At 43.7% G+C, this 15,388-nt stretch overlaps 1 protein-coding gene across 3 annotated transcripts in view; it reads right to left on the reverse strand.

The window, feature by feature from the left end:
- LOC124615410 overlaps nt 1-15,388 on the reverse strand; it is a 349,233-nt gene that overhangs the window by 77,565 nt on the left and 256,280 nt on the right. For all 3 annotated transcript variants that reach the window (XM_047143272.1, XM_047143271.1, XM_047143273.1), the window contains exon 4: nt 7,720-7,863. In XM_047143272.1, coding sequence (XP_046999228.1) covers nt 7,720-7,863 — 144 coding nt within the window. The remainder of the gene's footprint in view (nt 1-7,719; nt 7,864-15,388) is intronic.

Below are 15,388 nucleotides of genomic sequence, written 5' to 3' on the forward strand. Positions count from 1 at the left end.
AAGAAACGCGAATGAAATCAATAACGCCATCCAATCTGGTGGACTGGTTGGCGTAACACTTAAGATTTGTTTTGTTTATTTTTCTTTGTTGTGACTGCAGGTCTTAATGTGGCAGCTGACAACTGGCAGAGTGCGTGACACTCGTCGGTTGTGTTGGTTTACTGAAAATAAAAGTATATTGTAATGGGCTTACAAAATTGGAGAGAGATTTCCGCTGTGGTCGTACTCGGAAAATTAAACGTAATCCCACCGAAACGCGCTAAGCATAAAATAACTGTGGCCGTTAAACAAGTGTGACGTGGGGTAGTGCGGCAAGCTATGGCTTTGTTGAGTCAGCTCAGCTCAGAGTCTTAATGCTGAAAAGATTTCTCGCCGCTCCTCGTACGGGTTTCCGAAAAAATCCTGGAATATATGTCACTGGAAAAGAAACATGTTACGTTATAGATACTAGCAATTTGTTTCATTATACTGTGGGACGTACCGTAGATGAGTTCATCCTTTGCCATTATGGCATCCTGATTTCATCCAAGACAATGTGGTTGCCATATTATAAACAGCGATAATATATCATCGCCCAACGCTTTTGTACGGCAGGTAACGTTTAATTAGTTTATAAAGGTCATATGTGGGACACTGCGATCAAATTAATTTTAGGCAGACTGTTTAACTTTAAACATTACAGAAACAAAGAAAAAGGAATGCATATCTATTTATGGCTCAGTCTTCCAAAATATCTTTATTTGTTTCAAAGAACTAATTAAACTGGAAAGCTTTATGTGTTAGTTTTACGACAACTGTGAGTTTTCACGCAGTGTGCTTTATGTAGGACATTTCGGTGATTATCGTAAAAGTTTTTGGGATGATTCAGAAATGCTTACATATTAATCCGAAATTAGGAACACTGATGTGTAAACGACTGAGTCGAAATTTATAAACGAAATTTATAAACGAAATTTATAAACGAAATCTTTGGATTTCCACTTTTATGTTATTAAAATAATGATGAAAATAATCGAAGTAGAATCAAAGCTTTGACAACAGATTTCTGCGTTGCTTAAAGAGGGGTACTTTCATAATACTTGTTCAGAGTCGCTTTTCCGAACTGCCACGCTTCAGAGTTCTCTTGTAACCGTTCGAACAAAACCGAAACGAACATCACAGGTAGCGAGAGTTGTTGGCAGGAGGTTCGCTCGAAATGTTTCTCGTTCACAGGACGTTTCACATGACTTCAGAAGAGGGATGAGACCAAGTGAAAGGGCTAGCTATGAAACATGACCTGCTCACACGACCCAACTTACATGGGCCGTCTAACGCTCGTCTTTGCTTAATGGTTTGGGTCTCCATCATATTGAGACCATACACGCGCGTGAAGAATGAATGGAATGGCTTCGAACAACGTTTGCGGTCTGTCTTTCAGAGTTGCACCCTACACTGGAGCAGTTAGGAAGCCGAATTTTAACCGAAGAGTGTCTACGCCCGCCCGAATGTTCTCCGCAAATCGCTGTTGTTTTCTCTTCCCAACAAAACGTGGCAGTTCTAAATGAACTAAAAACGACTAATATGGGTATTATGCATTCTGCCTCTGATGGAACAGGTTTAAGCTGAGAGAACTACGCACGCAGAAAACTGAGGAACAATCACACAGAACGCATTTGCTCAGTACGTTGCGGGATCCAAGGTTAGCACGGGCTACTGATCGAGTTTTCTGTGACAGGCAGAGGTGTAGTTGGAGTTCCCATATTCCACAAACAAACAAACACCTTGGGAACAGGCCTTTAAGGCCCAACGATACCGACCGGACGCCTTGTCATTCTCAACCCCTAGGTGGCAATGGATGCGGATACGGGAGGATATGTGGTAAGCACACAGACTCCAGGCCATTGTCAGTTTTTGTGACCGGTGCCCCGACGTCCCAATCAAGTAGCTCCTCAATGGACCTCACAAAGGCTGGGTGCACCCCGGTTGCCAACAGCACCCGGCAGACCGGGATGGTGACCCACGCAAGTGCTAAGCAAGCCCGACAGCGCTTCACTTCGGTGATCTGACGAGAACCAGTGTTACCACTACGGAAAGGCACTGCCTGCCAAGAAAAGTTAAGCACATGGTCGGATGGCAATGTACATTCCTCCACATACATACCATAGGCAGATATGTATATTATTACAGTTCAGTACTTTGTGGCAGGTAGAATGGCCATCAGGTATTATTAGTGATGTTCGTATTTAGTATTGTTGCCTGGTCTAGTAGGTTATAACTGTATAAAGGGCGTAATCAACGTCAGATGATGAATGATCGCTGTGAAGGACATGAAGACGCTATGTAAACGCGTGAGACAGAGTTATCACCACGTAACGTTGTTCGAAAATGGCCTCGTTATGGGTTGCATTTTGTTTCCGATCCCATCATGAAATATCCAGATTCGAGGAACATTCAGATGCGACAATTGGCCCGTGTTAGACTGGATGGCATGGTGAAGGCAGGCAACTCGTCGTCAAAATTCCAGTCGACCACGTCTGACCACAATAAGAGGGAATCAACGTATCGCGCACCAGACACCTTGTAATCGCTTCTCAAATTCACCTGCCACCCGAGAACAAGTAATGCAGTCTCTGCAACATTCTGTGTTATGCTGACCCATTATTCGGAGACAAGTAGAAGCTGGACTAGGGAATCTGTGTCGCAGAGATAGGCTGCCCTTAATACCCCATCCCAAACGCTGTGTTTGGTGTTGCAGCATGGCCGGAAAGCACGGGTTGCTTATGAATGGCGTCGCATCGTGCTGGACTATGAGCAGTGATTCTACACGACCCCGGAAGACCATCGTCTGCGAGTATGGCGGCGTGCTCGAGAGAAATTAATTTCTTACAATGTTTGGGAAAGGAACACCGGTGTTGCGGCGTCAAGTAGTGGAGAACCATCAGGTATCACTTCAGGTCACGGCTGATTGAGGGAAATCTGACGATACAACAGTACGGCACGAACATCCTGTGTCCTCATGTGTAACCTCTAATGCGACATTGTTGTGGTACCATTATCAACAGGACAATGCACATGGCACTCTATGAACTGCCTTCGCGATGATGGGGTGCTCCTGTTTCCAGGACTATTTCCCGACCAGTCGCTGACAGAACACATGTGGGACCAGCTAGGGCTTCAACACACTTTTAGTATCAGTATCCGGGATATCAAGACCTGTTACAACAGTTGTGGTCTAGCTTGCCTCAGAGGACACAGCACTATATGACATCTTTTTCAATCTGACCCGATACTGTAATCAGTGAGCCAACAGCCTTGCAGCTGTGCTAACACCGGTTCCCATCATATCACCGAAGTGAGGCACTGTTGGGCTTGGCTAGCACTTAGATGGGTGACCGTCTCGGCTGCCGAGGGCTGTTGGTGAGGGGGATGCGCGTAGCCCTTGTGAGGCAAACTGAGGAGCCACTTGGTTGAGAAGTGGCAGCTCTGGTCACGAAAACTAACAACGCTGGGAGAGCAATGTCCGTATCCGCATCAAGTGATGGCTACAGGTTGAGGATAACACGGTGGAGGGTTCTCCGTTCTTTGCTACAGTATTGATGTCCGTTATGGGATCCTTACGAGATAGGATCGACAGATGACAAAATGCAGGACGGCCACTGTGGCTGAGCGGTTCAAGGCGCTTCAGTCTGAAACCGCGCGACCTCTACGGTCGCAGGTTCGAATCCTGCCTCGGGCTTGGATGTGTGTGATGTCCTTAGGTTTAAGTAGTTCTACGTTCTAGGGTACTGATGACCTCCTGTAGTGCTCATGGCCATTTGAACAAAATGCACATACAAGTCCCACTCGTTTTGCATTACCGGGGAACAGGAGAGAAAGTGTCAGAGATATGATAAGCGAGTTGGGGTGGCAATCATTAAACCAATGGCGTTTTCCGTGGCTACGAGACCTTCTCACGAAATTTCAAATTCTAACGTTGTCCTCCCAAAGCGCTAATGTTTTGTTGACACCCATCTACACAAGGAGAAATGTAGATTTTAATAAAATAAGGGAAATCAGAACTCGTCCAGGAATATTTGTTTGTTAGTTTTCTCGCGCACTGTTCGATAGTGCAACGGTAGAGAAGTAGTATAAATCGTTGAACCCTCTGCCAGACACCTTTGGGTGAGTTGCAGAGTTTTCATGTACATATAGATGTAAGCTCAAGCTGCGATTATACCTGCCTTCAGAACGGAAATAATGACCACATTACTTTTCACATCATACCATCTGCATTGTATCAGAGAAATTACCTGTCTCCACCTGTCATGCTCGGGTATGATTATCTAATAATGATACCAACTACCTACAGAAATCATCAATTTATTATATCGTACAAACAACGATTCATAGTTACTTCGTATCCCACATACGGAATCGACTGGAAACACATTTTCTTTCGTAACTTTCAGATTAGTTTTCTCGAACCAGGGACAGTTACCTCATAATGGTTCACATGCTGTTTCTCGCCATACTTGAGTGTTTTTACCGTCATCATGGCAACACTGGTGTATTAGACGGGCGAAAATATCAAGAGGTGTCAATTTTCATTGCAGTTCTCTTTTAAAAGTCTGAATTTGGTAGGTTCTTTAACAACACGGCCAATAAAAATTGTTTCCAAGAAGTCGACATAGTAAGCCTTATTAATATTAATTTTCAGGACTGAAAACAAAAGTAAGAAAAATAAACACACAAAAGGCAAACGCGTTTTGAATTCAAGAGTGAAATTTTAAACTCGAAATGAAACGTTCACTGTAGCGAATCTGTCTTTACGGCACAAAGGAAACACGTGTTTGACCCGATATCAAACGGAAGGACCGGCGCTCTGCCCTAAAAGTATCTCTTGCGGAAAACCGCAGTAATTATGTTAAAATATGAAGCTAGTCCTGAGAGTTCAACAGTCAGAACGCAAGTGGTACTCTTTTTCATCAATCGTTTACTGTAGCAAAGAAACTTTTATATCTAATCACGACTTGTGTGTCAACTGGCAAACAGCACCACCAGGTCCTGTTTCCGTTTAAAATAAAACTGGACTTTTAAAACTCGCGGTAACTTTGTTTCATATGCAAAATTAATTGTATTTTTGTTATATATGTTTTTGAATCAAGGTGCCTTCGTGAGCGTTGACAATAGTCTTTCGAACTGCTGTAAAGACGGTGAAGCAAGTTTCTGTCTTTTTTCATCTGTCGTGTTGCTCTATACCCATTACTAGTTTGGCCACACAAGCCACTGTCGGCTTTTTACGTCGCCGTTAGGCCCCTTCCATCTTCTTTGGCCCACGCATTCCTCTCCAGTTAGTCCCATCTTTCTCATGTCCTCCCTGATACCGTCGTACATCTCAGCCGAGGTCTTTCTCTCGCTCTGTTGCCTCTGATGTCTTCTACTACCACCTGCATGGTGATCTGGTATTCTCGACGCGTTACGTGCACGTATCACTTAAGTCTTCTCTGTGTAATGACAGTCCCGAGATCCAGCGATTTGTACAAATCCAACAATTCGCGGGTTTTCCTTTTTCTCCTGATGTCTCCGTCCTCCACTGGTCCAGAAATCCTTTTCCGAAGAGCAACTTCAAAGCCAGGAATTTTCTTTCTGTCTTTTGTGTCATTGTCCAGGTCTCTGCTCCGCATAGGACGACAGGTTGAATTACTCTCCTGTAGATCCTAATCTTCGTGTATCTCGATAGAAACCGTGACTTCAGCATCTTTCCGCGATCGGTGTTCTATAAAGACTTTTATTGAATACAAGAAGCTACTTACTTGGGAAATGTTTCCATATATATACCGCTAAACGTAGCAAAAATGCTAAATTCCTCTGAAAGTTTTATGAAACATTCTCGTGATGTGTTACTGTATTTTGATCATTTACACTAAAAGTGAGTACAATGTACACCGAAAGCCTATGATCATCTACGGCTTTCCAGTCTTATTTTCACACTCCGCACTTACATTTAATTAATCCTGTTTCACTTTTTGCATCCGTCCTATCTGATCACCCATCCTTTGTGACTAATAACAATACCAATTCCAATACCTTGAGTCCCATCGCGGGTTTGTGCTGAGGCTCCATCCTCTATCCTATTATTTGTGTCCTCGACACTGACAATATGCACAAACCATCTACACCAGCCCACCTTCTTCAGTATGCTGATTACACCGTTTTCTCGTCCTCTACCCTAAATTTCAGAAATCCCAACCATCCTTCAAAATTCATGTCTATCAGTTTACTTCCTAGCACAACTAATGTCTCCTCAAAATCAACTCAACAAAAACCCAGGCAATAATTGCAAGACAAACCACGCTCAGCTTCATCCTCAGCGCCTTCTAGGTCATCATTTACAAGCGTCCACAAAATCTTAATCTGACCAGTCCTCTTCTACGTTGGTGTTGTATACATATCCACCGTACTATCGCATCTCGTCAATTTACCACCTCTTCTAACTCACACCGAACTCCTTCGAACAACCTACTAAATGAACAAACCTAACTCCAATAATCCTATTATCTCCCTTCTAATTTCTCTTCCTAGTACGCTGCCGCTCCTACACTGACTCATTCCATCAATCCTGCACCAACACACTCGCCACGTCCTCTACCAATGCAATTTTAACCGTCTCCCTCTCCCTGACAACGAAATGCTACCAACTATAATTCCCTACTACCTCACCTCCTAAGATCTACATTTCTTTTGCCTATCTATCTTTACCTATCCCTTTTGGCCCTTAATATGATGGCCTTACCCACAACCCCAGCTCCTCCTCCTTTCCTGTGTATGCAACATCCAGTTCTTCTCCGTCGAGACTCCCCTTCAGTCCTCCATACCTATACACGCACCCTAGTGCCCATAAACGCCTAACCTTCTCCTCTCCAACGCATGACGATTTTCCTACGGCAGGTACTTAAACTTTCAATAACGGTACAGTGCTTCATTTTCAAGACCGTATTTTCTACAACGTGTTTTAAATGTGTTCGTGTTGGTTTTGCTTTGCCTTTTAGCACCACTGTTTTAAAATTTACAATGACAAAAGTCAAAACAACTCACCTATTACATTTTTTTTGTATCCGCATATACTACATATCCTCTGAACGAAGAACGAGTCGATCGTACTATTGATAGCCCACCACCGGGCCAAATGAAGCGCGTCGGATGAATTAGCAATAGAGAAAAAAATTACTCTGCCAAGCGACGTACAAGCTGACACCAGTTCATTTATTTTGAGGATCCTGACATTTGCTGTGTTTCAGCACGTGAGTAATTTTTGATAATTAGCAGACGTGGTTGGTTCTTGTAAGCACTGTACAATTAGTCTGTCTCTTTCTTGCGGAATATCTTGCTTTAAGATCTGTTCTTAGTTTCAGCTAAACCACATTGCAATGGCTTAAAGCTGAATCTGCAGTTATGGTTGATACAATAAATACATGCTGCAAATGGTGAAAGTGTTGACATTCAAAACTCAAGCTCTAATTTTCTTCGTGAACTAGAGGAAACCTTACACCATTTAACACATTCAACAATACGACCAAAAGCTGGTAGATCTAGTGTGGTACTAGCGAAACGTTTTGTTGATTACTACCTACTTGTTTTCTTACATGACTTCATACTTGTTTTAGGAAAGCATCATTGTCGCGACTTGGCTACCACAATCTCGGGAAATGGGAAGCTATCGATAACGCTCAAGTAGGGTAGAAACAGCGGATCGGCGTTTACCTGTGCTATTTCCGAGCTGTTGTCGTTGCAAGGGTTCGCTCCTGGTTCAGGGACGTAGAAGGCCAGGGACGGAGTACCGTCTGGGTTGTGAGGCACTCCCATGGACGCCAGTCCAACCTCCGGAAACACGATGATATCCGCACCCTGAAACAAAACATCGTCAGTTATCTAAAAATGCATTGTCCACGACAATTCATTCCTTTAAATTCTTCAAACTGTGTTTGGCTTGTATCTCCTTTTGTGTATAACCTTAGGCAGTTTATAAATGGTTCGCCGCTGAATCGGCAACTCAAGAGGCGAGTATCAAACAAAGGTCACGTACGTTACTTTTACCGGTGAAACACCACTTCACTAAGAATCTAGCTCCCATATATGAAACTTCTTAAAAATTCCGATTACTCTAATCAGTTAATGTGTTAAATATTTCACGTTAAGTATGAACGAGAGAAAATGTTTCCAAAAAGTTTGAAATATGTCCAACTATTGTTCGAAGTCTCTAAGTTCTTCAATTACCAAAGACTGGATAATAATGTCTTGGTAATTTGCGCTCCGTACACGAATTCATATCTCTTGAACTATGTGTCATACAATTATATAATTTTGCAGGTATGTTCAGAGGCATATGTGGATACTGTCTGCAAAATGTGTTGGGAGTACAGATAGTAGTAAAGATGTAATAACTTAAAAAGTTTCCTAAATGTTTGACACTGTATGTAAAAGTTTGTTGCAAGTCACAAAGTGCTCTCATTTTCAAATAAACTACTGGCCATTACAATTGCTACACCAAGAAGAAATGCAGATGATAAACGGGTATTCATTGGATAAATATATTGTACTAGAACTGACATTTCATTACGTTTTCACGCAGTTTGGGTGCATAGATCCTGAGAAATCAGTACCCAAAACAACCACCTCTGGCTATAATAAAGGCCTTGATACGCCTGGGCATTGAGTCAAACAGAGCCTGGATGGCGACTACAGGTACAGATGACCATGCAGCTTCAACATGATACCACAGTTCATCAAGAGTAGTGGCTGGCGCATTGTGACGAGCCATTTGCTCGGCCACCTTTCACCAGACGTTTTCAGTTGGTGAAAGATCTGGAGAATGTGCTCTCCAGGGCAGCTGTCGAACGTTTTCTGTATCCAGAAAGGCCCGTACAGGACCTTCATCATGCGGTCGTGCATTATCCTGCTGAAATGTAGGGTTTCGCAGTGATCGAATGAAAGGTAGAACCACGGGTCGTAACACATCTGAAATGTAACGTCCACTGTTCAAAGTGCCATCAATGCGAACAAGAGGTGACCGAGACGTGTAACCAATGGCACCCCATACCATCACGCCGGGTGATACGCCAGTATGGCGGTGACGAATACACGCTTCCAATGTGCGTTCACCGCAATGTCGCCAAACACGGATGCGACCATCATGATGCTGTAAACAGAACTTGGATTCACCCAAAAATATGACGTTTTGCCATTCGTGCACCCAGGTTCGTCGTTGAGTACACGATCGCAGGCGCTCCTGTCTGTGATGCAGCGTCAAGGGTAATCGCAGCCATGGTCTCCGAGCTGACAGTCCATGCTGCTGCAAACGTCGTCGAACTGTTCGTGCAGATGGTTGTCGTCTAGCAAACGTCTCCATCTGTTGACTCAGGGATCGAGACGTGGCTGCACGATCCGTTACAGCCATATGGATAAGGTGCCTGTCATCTCGACTGCTAGTGATACCAGGCCGTTGGGATCCAGCACGGCGTTCCGATTTACCCTCCTGAACCCACCGATTCCATATTCTGCTAGCAGTCATTGGATCTCGACCAACGCGAGCAGCAATGTCGCGATACGATAAACCGCAATCGCGATAGGCTACAGTCCAACATTTATCTAAGTCGGAAACGTGATGGTACGCATTTCACCTCCTGACACGAGGCATCACAACTACGTTTCACCAGGCAACGCCGATCAACTGCTGTTTGTGTATGAGATATTGGTTGGAAACTGTCCTCATGTCAACACGTTGCAGGTGTCACCACCGGTGCCAACCTTATGTGAATGCTCTGAAACGATAATCATTTGCATATCACAGCATCTTCTTCCTGTCGGTTACATTTTACGTCTGTAGCACGTCATCTTTGTGGTGTAGCAATTTTAATGGCCAGTAGTGTAATATGTGAATGTAATGTAGGTATTTGCCCGCGGAGAGTTACGTTTCCTCAAGACGTACATGCTGTCTATAACTGTAATACGCACCTGTTTTGTTGTGTTAAATCACCACCATACGATAACACGTTCTTAATGAGCAGGTTAGGGCAGCGTTTTAAATATTTAAATTTGGTCAATAATCAAGTGAAATATTGAAAATCAAGCTTTTCTTGCCTCTGGAAGTTGATAGATAGACAACATGCAACCTGAATTGTGGGCCATGAATCGTAAGCCATGAACTGGTGAAATGGAATATCCGGTCAGCAATACGGATAAAATCACGTCAAAAGTGTAATAATACGGATAGAATCAAGTAAAAATGATACAACATCGAATGTCGGCATACTATTTACGGTGACTGTCCGAGATATTGCCCAAACTGTAACTTCCTTCTGGTGTTTCCAGGTAAATAAGAGCTTACCTAAAAGATTCCCCCATTCTCGTTTTCTTAATGCTACATTGGAGAGAGGAACCTTTAGTTGGTCTTTCGACGGAAAAGTGTTTCATAATTAGGGACAGAGAAGCCAGCAAACTACAGAAACGCAGGCAGTAAATTAATTTTTGTATGTATTGAACCATGAAGCCAAATGAAATGCGAGGCAGCCATTACAGAGTGGGACAGCAACAATCGACAATTCAGATACGTTCATTTTAATCACCTGTCCACCTCGGAATTAAGTATTTGCTAATTAAGAACACATAAGGGATTAGAAAGTTCGTAAAGTCCCCATGTATTTCTAACTGCTAAAAAGCGCTGGAAGCAGCCCTGTGATAAAGAGAAGCGATATTGTTTGACCATGAAGGTGAACGAAGTTCGATTTTTAAAGGGCGGCGTGTGCGCCAATTCTTACCAAAGTAGCATCGGCGTGTGGTGAGCAGTCGGCTGAAAGAGCAGACTTCAGGCGAGTGCAGTTCTCAGTGGTAGCGGTAGCCATATGCAGCCTCTTGCGGCACCTTACCCCTACCGTGATTACGCTATGCTCATCGGCCTACATGGAGATGGTTGGCCAGAACACGCTGACAGCTAAAATGTCGGCAGGTTTGCCGCCCCTTATGACGGACAATCCAAAACCGAACGGAATCGATGAAAGGCTACAACAGAGTCGTCTGAAGAACGAATTTTCATCAAATTGGTAGTGTGCTTCCAGGTGTTCTGCCGAGTTCTTGTTTTCGTTCTATGCATTTCGACGACCGGCCCAACCATCTTACTCAGGTGCTGCGAGTTCTACTGTTATGTGTAGATCTACATGCTGCCTCGACTCGAACCAGTCTGTGAACTTGCGTTGCTGTCACGCCGCTAATTAGAGATGAGTTCGATTCCCGACACCCATTACGCCCTTTGATGCTCTTCTGTTTTTCATTACGTATTCCGTGAAACGCAAATTCTCTATTCGTCTTTCAACTCTGGTGTATGTAATAGCCTGCGAGATTTTAATAAATTGAGTTCCGGAACCCACGCGTTATTCACACTGAAGCCACTATCCCTGTTTATCAAGTTTTTTGACCGATTTATTTCGATAGACTCGTTAATGAGGCTGTCGCAGAAAGTTGGCGTTTGCACCACGATACTGGTCTCATCGTCTTTCATTTCATGGTTATATTCGAGGCAATGGTTGGTGGCAGCTCTCACGTGTGACGAATTCTCTCTCACACTGGAGCCAGGTTTGAGGCCATATAATCAGTAACCGTGCGACAGCATTCGCTACCTACTATCTTCCAAAAGGCCGCGTATAGAAACGAGATTTTTCGATGCTCATATCTCTGATTCTGTTGGTGAGAGAAAGGTATGGTCAAATGGTCTGGACAGCTATAGAGCTAGTGACCATTTGTATACCCAACAGAAGCATCTTCCTAGTGTTACTACCCTACCGTACACAGTGCAGGAATGAATATTACTGCCTTCCTCCTGCTTAGGCAAATCGATCAAATCAGGTGGATCCTTTTGCATTTGAAGGTCTGCGGTGGGATGTAAAGGCTTATGGAGGCACCAACAGTTCATAGTCGGTTCTTTACAAAATAACAGAAAAGAGTTTTTTGTCATTTTTTCGTGCCAAAACCGCGCCGCGGATTGCAAGACACCTATGCACGGCAAACAGCTCAATTTTTTACAAAATATGCCTAAGATCCCATTCTTGAACAACTTTTAAAACTTTCCTTCTATCTCTATCCATTCCCGGAGCCACAGAGTTTCAAATTTAGTCTCCTTGTATACGTAAAATAACAACTTCATATCATAATAGTGAAGCACATGGAAAATATTTGTGCACGTAATATCCTGTCTATGATGTGCAATTAGATTTGCGTTACTTGAATTCTACACAAATAAATTGTCAAAATTTTACTGCCACAAAACGTTCTTTTCATGTGAGTGGGATGTACTGTTGCGCCACGGAAAAGAAAGATACCAGCGGGAAATATGCTACTATCGGGGCATAAAAAAGGAGAACATGCTCCTGTTTAAAAGATTCTGACTGAAAAGTAGAGTGCCAGCTGTCTCATTCAACCTTCCTCAGCACCTTTAAAATTTTTCCAAAAATTTTGGCATGTGGACATGTTCGCCCTTTCTTATGCTGAGAGAGAATGAGATAGCGGCAGTGTGGAAGATGCGGAAAGGTAATAAATACCAGAAGACAGTAGACAGCGTTGTGGTATAGAATGGGCGATGGAGAAATGGCAGTGTGAGAGAAAGAGAGCGGCAAAGTGCCAGTGAAACATACTTGACAGCGACGGAACAGTGCTAGGAAATGTGTGAAGGAGACAGAGCCAGTGGGAGAGGAATAAAGAGAAGAAGAAAGTGAAAGTGGGCGAGAGACGGTGATAACGGTAGACGTATCTACACTACTGGCCATTAAAATTGCTACACCACGAAGATGATGTGCTACAGACGCGAAATGTAACCGACAGGAAGAAGATGCTGTGACATGCAAATGATTAGCTTTTCAGAGCATTCACACAAGGTTGGCACCGGTGGCGACACCTGCAACGTGTTGACATGAGGACAGTTTCCAACCGATATCTCATACACAAACAACAGATGATCGGCGTTGCCTGGTGAAACGTTGTTGTGATGCCTCGTGTCAGGAGGTGAAGTGCGTACCATCACGTTTCCGACTTTGATAAAGGTCGGATTGTAGCCTATGCGATTGCGGTTTATCGTATCGCGACATTTCTGCTCGCGTTGGTCGAGATCCAATGACTGTTAGCAGAATATGCAATCGGTGGATTCAGGAGGGTAAATCGGAACGTCGTACTGGATCCCAACGGCCTCGTATCACTAGCAGTCGAGATGACAGGCATCATATCCACATGGCTGTAGCGGATCGTGCAGCCACGTCTCGATCCCTGAGTCAGCATACAGGGACGTTTGCAAGACAACAACCATCTGCACGAACAGTTCGACGACGTATGCAGCAGCGTGGATTATCAGATCGGAGACAATGGCAGCGGTTACCATTGACGCTGCATCACAGACAGGAGCGCCTGCGATGGTGTACTCAACGACGAACCTGGATGCACGAATGGCAAAACGTCATTTTTTCGGATGAATTCAGGTTCTGTTTAGTGCATCATGATGGTGGCTCAAATGGCTCTAGTACTATGGGATTTAACTTCTGAGGTCATCAGTCCACTAGAACTTAGAACTACCTAAACCTAACTAACCTAAGGACATCTCACACATCCATGCCCCAGGCAGGATTCGAACCTGCGACAGTAGCGGTTGCGCGGTTCCAGACTGTAGCATCATGATGGTCGCATCCATGTTTGGCGACATCGCGGTGAACGCACATGGGAACCGTGTATTCGTCATCGCCGTACTGGCGTATCACCCGGCGCGATGTTATGGGGTGCCATTGCTTACACGTCTCGGTCACCTCTTGTTCGCATTGACGGCACTTTGAACAGTGGGCGTTACATTTCAGATTATTACGACCCGTGGCTCTACACTTCATTCGATCCCTGCGAAAACCCTACATTTCCGCAGGATAATGCACGACTGCATGTTGCAGGTCCTGTACAAGCGTTTCTGGAGACAGAAAATGTTCGACTGCTGCCCTGGCCAGCACATTCTCCAGATCTCTCACCAATTGAAAACGTCTGGTCAATGGTGGCCGAGCAACTGGCTCGTCACAATACGCCGGTCACTACTCCTGATGAACTGTGGTATCGTGTTGAAGCTGCATGGGCAGCTGTACCCGTACACACCATCCAAGCTTTGTTTGACTCAATGACCAGGCGTATCAAGGCCGTTGTTACATCCACAGTCGGTTGTTCTGGGTACTGATTTCTCAGGATCTATGCACCCAAATTGGGTGAAAATGTAATCACATGTCAGTTCTAGTATAATATATTTGTCCAATGAGTACCCGTTTATCATCTGCGTTTCTTCTTGGTGTAGCAATTTTAATGGCCAGAAGTGTATTACAGTGACAAACGAGGAAGACAGAGATAGTGACAGACGGAAGAGACAGCAGCTGTGGGTAGGAAAGATTGAGATAGTAGCAGTAAGAGTAAGATTTTTTTGATACCAAAAATCAGCTACACAGCTAAACGATTATCTGAACTTTTACTGCGTCACGGTTCCGAACTGAAATTAAAAAAAAAATTCCATGTAAACATTGTTTATTCATATCCAGTCATTACCATTACCTTTTCGTTTAATTTTTGTCTGGTTTACTGATGGCTACCTTACGTCAAATGTTTCAAAGGGTTTAGAATGATCGTCGATTTATTTCAAACTATAATTCACAAATGGGGCTTTTACTGATTTAGCACTTGTTTTTGTTTCCAGTGTAAGTGTTAAATGTTGGATCGAGGTCTTCCTGCACAGCGAAGATTCAGATTCACTACATGAAAAACATCCTGAGACTGATTCGGCGGTAAGATCGAACATACATATTACACGTTTCAGGAGTATTTTTACGAAGTGTTTGAATGAAAATAAGAAGAAGCGATAACATTTCACAGTGGTACTTTCAAGAGATTTCCAGTCAAATGTAGGAAGTGAGCAAACTCGTTCTGCCTTTGATCCAGTCTCGGCAGGTAGAAAAATTGAGGGGCCCAAGTAATTCAGTCTAATTACACCAATTGTGCATGCTGTCATCCGTCGAGATCCTTGTTTCGGTGTATAGGACAGTTTGTCAAACTTTGGGTGTCAACGTTAATAGGACACCCTGTAAAAGAACTCGTACGGTACCAATATCAGCCTGTGCGACTGCAATATCACTGTACACAATATCATAGTACATCTGATTGTAATATTCTAAAATTCCGGCACCTGGTAAGGATACGAGGTTTAACATGTAAAATTCTTGCAAGAGATACATCATGGCAAATATTACGATCCTACCTCTCGTTTCTCAAAGAAGTCTTTTCTACATTCTCGAGCTTGGGGGAGGAGTAGAGGAGTTCCAACGGAGGGTCTATAGGAGTGATCCTCACTTCAGTGCCTACTTTCAGATCACCTGAA

Source organism: Schistocerca americana, chromosome 5 (assembly GCF_021461395.2).
Source record: "Schistocerca americana isolate TAMUIC-IGC-003095 chromosome 5, iqSchAmer2.1, whole genome shotgun sequence".
NCBI lineage: Eukaryota > Metazoa > Arthropoda > Insecta > Orthoptera > Acrididae > Schistocerca > Schistocerca americana.